Below are 4,024 nucleotides of genomic sequence, written 5' to 3' on the forward strand. Positions count from 1 at the left end.
AGTTTCATTATTATTTTATTCCTTTCATTGGGAGCTTAGTTTTGTGTGGTGTGAGGCCTTCCTTGAAACCTTCCTCCATATCAACAAACCACGCTAAAACCCATCTCAATTTATTATTTTGGCAAAACTACAAGTTCTAAAATATGAAAAGAAACAATTGGAGAAGAATATTAAACAAGAAGCACAGAAGCTGCATAACATTTTCCTCCCTCAAACCCAATTAGTCAATCACAAGTCTTATTCTTTTGGCCGGGAGTTGAAGTGTAAGTGCTTCAAATAGACCATTTATATTTCTCTATTTCTTGGAAGCAGGGGAAGCACATAACGTCAATGTAACCAGAAGTATCAATTCCAAAAATTGATCCTAACTTTTATAAAAAAGGAGTTCGTCAATGTAACCAGAAGTATCAATTCCAAAAATTGATCCTAACTTTTATAAAAAAGGAGTTCGTATCAGATCTAACCGGGAACACACACGTGCAACCTTAACATAAATTAGGCAGCCGATCATCTGGTTGAATCCGCATATATTTCATATTCATACTCATTTAATTTACATGTATACGATGAGGAACGAAAAACTCAGCTCAAAACAAAATTAGGCACAACATAAAGCAACAAAACAGAAAAGAACACATTCTGTTGAGCGACTTATCAGCCTGCAATACATGTCTTCTCACCCTAGGACTAGCGCTGCCAGCAAGATTATACGAATTAGGGTATGTGTAGACATTTGTTATCGAGTTACCAAACACCCTATCATACACCATTTCACCAAACAAGCCGACCATCGGATTTAAGACTTGTGTTGCTGTATCACCAGGACCATGCATCGGTAAAGCAGCTGCATAACTACCTCCTTGAGGGCTGTTCTGTTGGGATTGATAAGGATTAATCCGGTGATGGAGTTGCTGAGTACCGTAAGGGCTGGTACTTGGGGTTCGTGGTGTGTCAACCCCGCAAGGAGCGAGAGGTCTTTTTGGAATGACTATACCAAGATTGGGAGCCTTGCCTTTAGATGGCTTCGTGAGCTTTGTTGTTTGACCACGACCATAGAGTGGGACTAGAGAGGATTCGGAGACTTCAGTTTTGCAAACAGGGCACTGTGGCTGTTTTTGGTTCTCTTGGCTTTCAGAAGACGGAGTCTGGAACTGAATCCACTTATATATGCATGGCCAGCAGTATAGATGGCCACAGAGGGTCACCACCGGATCGTGCACAGAGTCTAAGCATATGCTGCAGTCGAAGTTACCACAGGACTTGTTTTCAGACTCTGAGACCTCGGAAACAGGATTCCATTTTCCAAATGAACATTTATCATCTCCAATGGAGTTAGACCGGACCACAGCATCTCCAAAGTATTGCTCTGTTGCCATCTTAACGGATTGGGGTAGATGTATTCTTGAGTTGCTTAAATCTGAAACATGGAAAAGAGAAAAGGGTTAATTAACTTAATATGATGGAGGGATCTCAACCACAAGCAACCAAAGTAAACAAACAGAGAACCAACGCGAAAAACGAAGGTTGAGATTTTTATTGTACAAGATAAGTCAAGGTGCTGTAGAAAAATTAAACAGATAATAGATCAGATGGATTAGATTTATCTATTATAATCTGTCCTTCTAGAAAGACTAGCACAAGATTCTCCATTCTCTAATGGGGGGATACTGGCCCCCAACTAAGTTTTTGAAACAATTAAATATCAAGCTTGGACTACCAAGATTTAGAAATTGCAATCTTGTTACAATCAGAAAATTCAAACTCAAGTCTATTTCAGATGAAAGTATGTGAGAAAGCTTGACACACATAGATTAGGTGAGAATTAGGCACAGCTAATTACAAAAGTTTATATGTTCAACTGCTTAAAATGGATGGGAAAACCTAACAAAAGTATTTTTTTTTTTTTCTTCTAGAACAGCACCAAATACCAAATAGAGACACACCAAGTTAATATCAAATTGTAAATCATACACTTTTGTATACCTTATAGTATTTACTTTTGCAAAGAACACACTGACTTATGTTTCAATCATCATATAAAAGCAGAAACCAGAAACTGCAAAAATTTTGAGCAAGATTGTGCGACTTGGTTCGTTCTAAGAGTACCAAAAACCCGACCCTCTTCGATTTCTCGGAGTCCAAGAGTCCCGGAATCACATACCCAAGAATCAAAATAAAGTAGCAAATAAGAAAGAAGAAAACCCAGCCAAAGAGCAACAGCCAAATATATAAAAGAAGTAACAGGCACATATGGGGTGTGAGTGCGTGAGAGAAAAAGTTGATGTTGAATGCATACCAGCAAGAGTAGAGAAGTGGGTTTTGTTTGTGAAGGCGTAATAAGAGCCTTGAAGCTTCAACGGCGGAACACAGAGAACGAGAGGCTTGAGAAGAATGAAGAACGGAGAATGGAGAGGATGATAGGAAAGAGGCAACGGGGTAGCAATATATATAGAGAGACAAAACATATCACGTCTCGGGAGAATAGATTTGTTATTAAATTTCATAGAAATGATAAATCCATGAGGAGCCATCACTTTGTTATCACTTTGCTCTCCACGCACGCTTCCGGCTTCTCTCTCCCTTGGAGTCTTGGTATGCGATAAGTCCAACACCACCCTCTCTCCCTTGTTTACGTGGCACCCATCATCCATTTCTTCTTCTTTTTTTCTTTTTTTCTTTCTTCATTGCCTTTTATGTACATTTCTGTTGCCCTTTTCCCCCTTTATTTTGACAGAAATATAAAGTAAATTTTCATGAGGGGACAAAAATCAGATTCCCTTAAAATGTTTACAGATATTTTATGACAAAAAAAAAAACAAAACTTCAAAATTTTAACTTTAAAACAAGTAATTCTGAGAGGAGTTTTTCTATTAGAACCTCTAAATTTACTCACTTGATCTCTATGCTTTCTACACCTCTTATCAAATTTTCAAAGACTAAATTTACTCACTAAACCTCACTAAACTTCCTCAAATAACCTCACTCATATAATTTGCAAACAAATTATTATCTTTAAAATAAAAAATTTAGTCATTTCAATGATTTAATCACTCTATAAATCTTAACTAAATATACATTTTTTAATCAAACTTGAGTTTAAAAAATTAATGTCTAATCAATAAGAAAATGCCATGAACTATTCTGTTTTTTTTTTATATTTTTTTCTATTTTATCTGTGCAAAAAAAAAATTAAGAAATCATTTGTTTTTTAATGTTTATTTTTTTTCTATATTTTTTGTACCACATGATTAATTATTTAAATATTTTTAGTTTTTTTTTTTTTTTTACAAATATAATAGATTGACTATGATTTAGGTCCTAAATCATAAGAGGATTTATTTTGTTTTCCCTCACCAATATACGTTCAACATATATCATACATTTTTATATCACATTATCTTAATCATATTTTTAATTCTTATTAAATATATATGAATGTTTTAATGAGTATGTAGTGAAATTGGAAAATGAAAATAGATAAGGAAAATAATAAGAAATACAATCTGATATTATTGAATTGGAAAGTCTACATAAAATAAATATAATATTTTTTGGTATAATTATTGTCCTTAATAGTCATTTTATAGTAGGTTATATATGTCATTTAATAATTCATAATAGAGTGAGGTCAAGTGAGCAGATTTGGAGATTCCAATAGAAACTGTCTTCTGAGACTCTACAAGTTCTCGTAATCAACTGTAAGAAATATTAAAAGTATTTATCTCGCGCAAGTCCTCAATTTCTTGGAGAATTCAACTATTAGTTTGGGATATAAGATTGTCCTCTCAGTTTGATTATATAATCTTTAGACTTATTTTTAGAGAAGTTAATTTTGTAGTTGATCACTTGACTTTGATAGCTTATAATCATCAGAATCCTAAGATTTGGTTCTTTTCTTTACCTGTTTCGGTGTCCCTAGCGTTCCGTTTGAATCAGCTGAGAGGGAGTGTAGTTTGTGGTTTTATTTTGTAATTTTCTTTTTTTTATTAAAATAAAAATGCACCTTGTTCTGCACCATGTTTCA

The 4,024-nt window shown here is 34.4% G+C and overlaps 1 protein-coding gene across 1 annotated transcript; it reads right to left on the reverse strand.

The window, feature by feature from the left end:
• Positions 1 to 512: 512 nt before the first annotated feature.
• LOC133724769 (E3 ubiquitin-protein ligase RMA1H1-like) lies at positions 513 to 2,670 on the reverse strand. The gene is made up of 2 exons (XM_062151618.1): positions 2,297 to 2,670; positions 513 to 1,417 (listed from the first exon to the last, which is right to left on the reverse strand). The coding sequence occupies exons 1-2, from the start codon at positions 2,649 to 2,651 to the stop codon at positions 588 to 590; spliced, it is 1,185 nt and encodes a 394-aa protein (XP_062007602.1). The 5' UTR covers positions 2,652 to 2,670; the 3' UTR covers positions 513 to 587.
• Between the last annotated feature and the right edge of the window lie 1,354 nt (positions 2,671 to 4,024).

The sequence above is a fragment of the Rosa rugosa genome, chromosome 1 (genome assembly GCF_958449725.1).
Source record: "Rosa rugosa chromosome 1, drRosRugo1.1, whole genome shotgun sequence".
NCBI classification, from domain to species: domain Eukaryota; kingdom Viridiplantae; phylum Streptophyta; class Magnoliopsida; order Rosales; family Rosaceae; genus Rosa; species Rosa rugosa.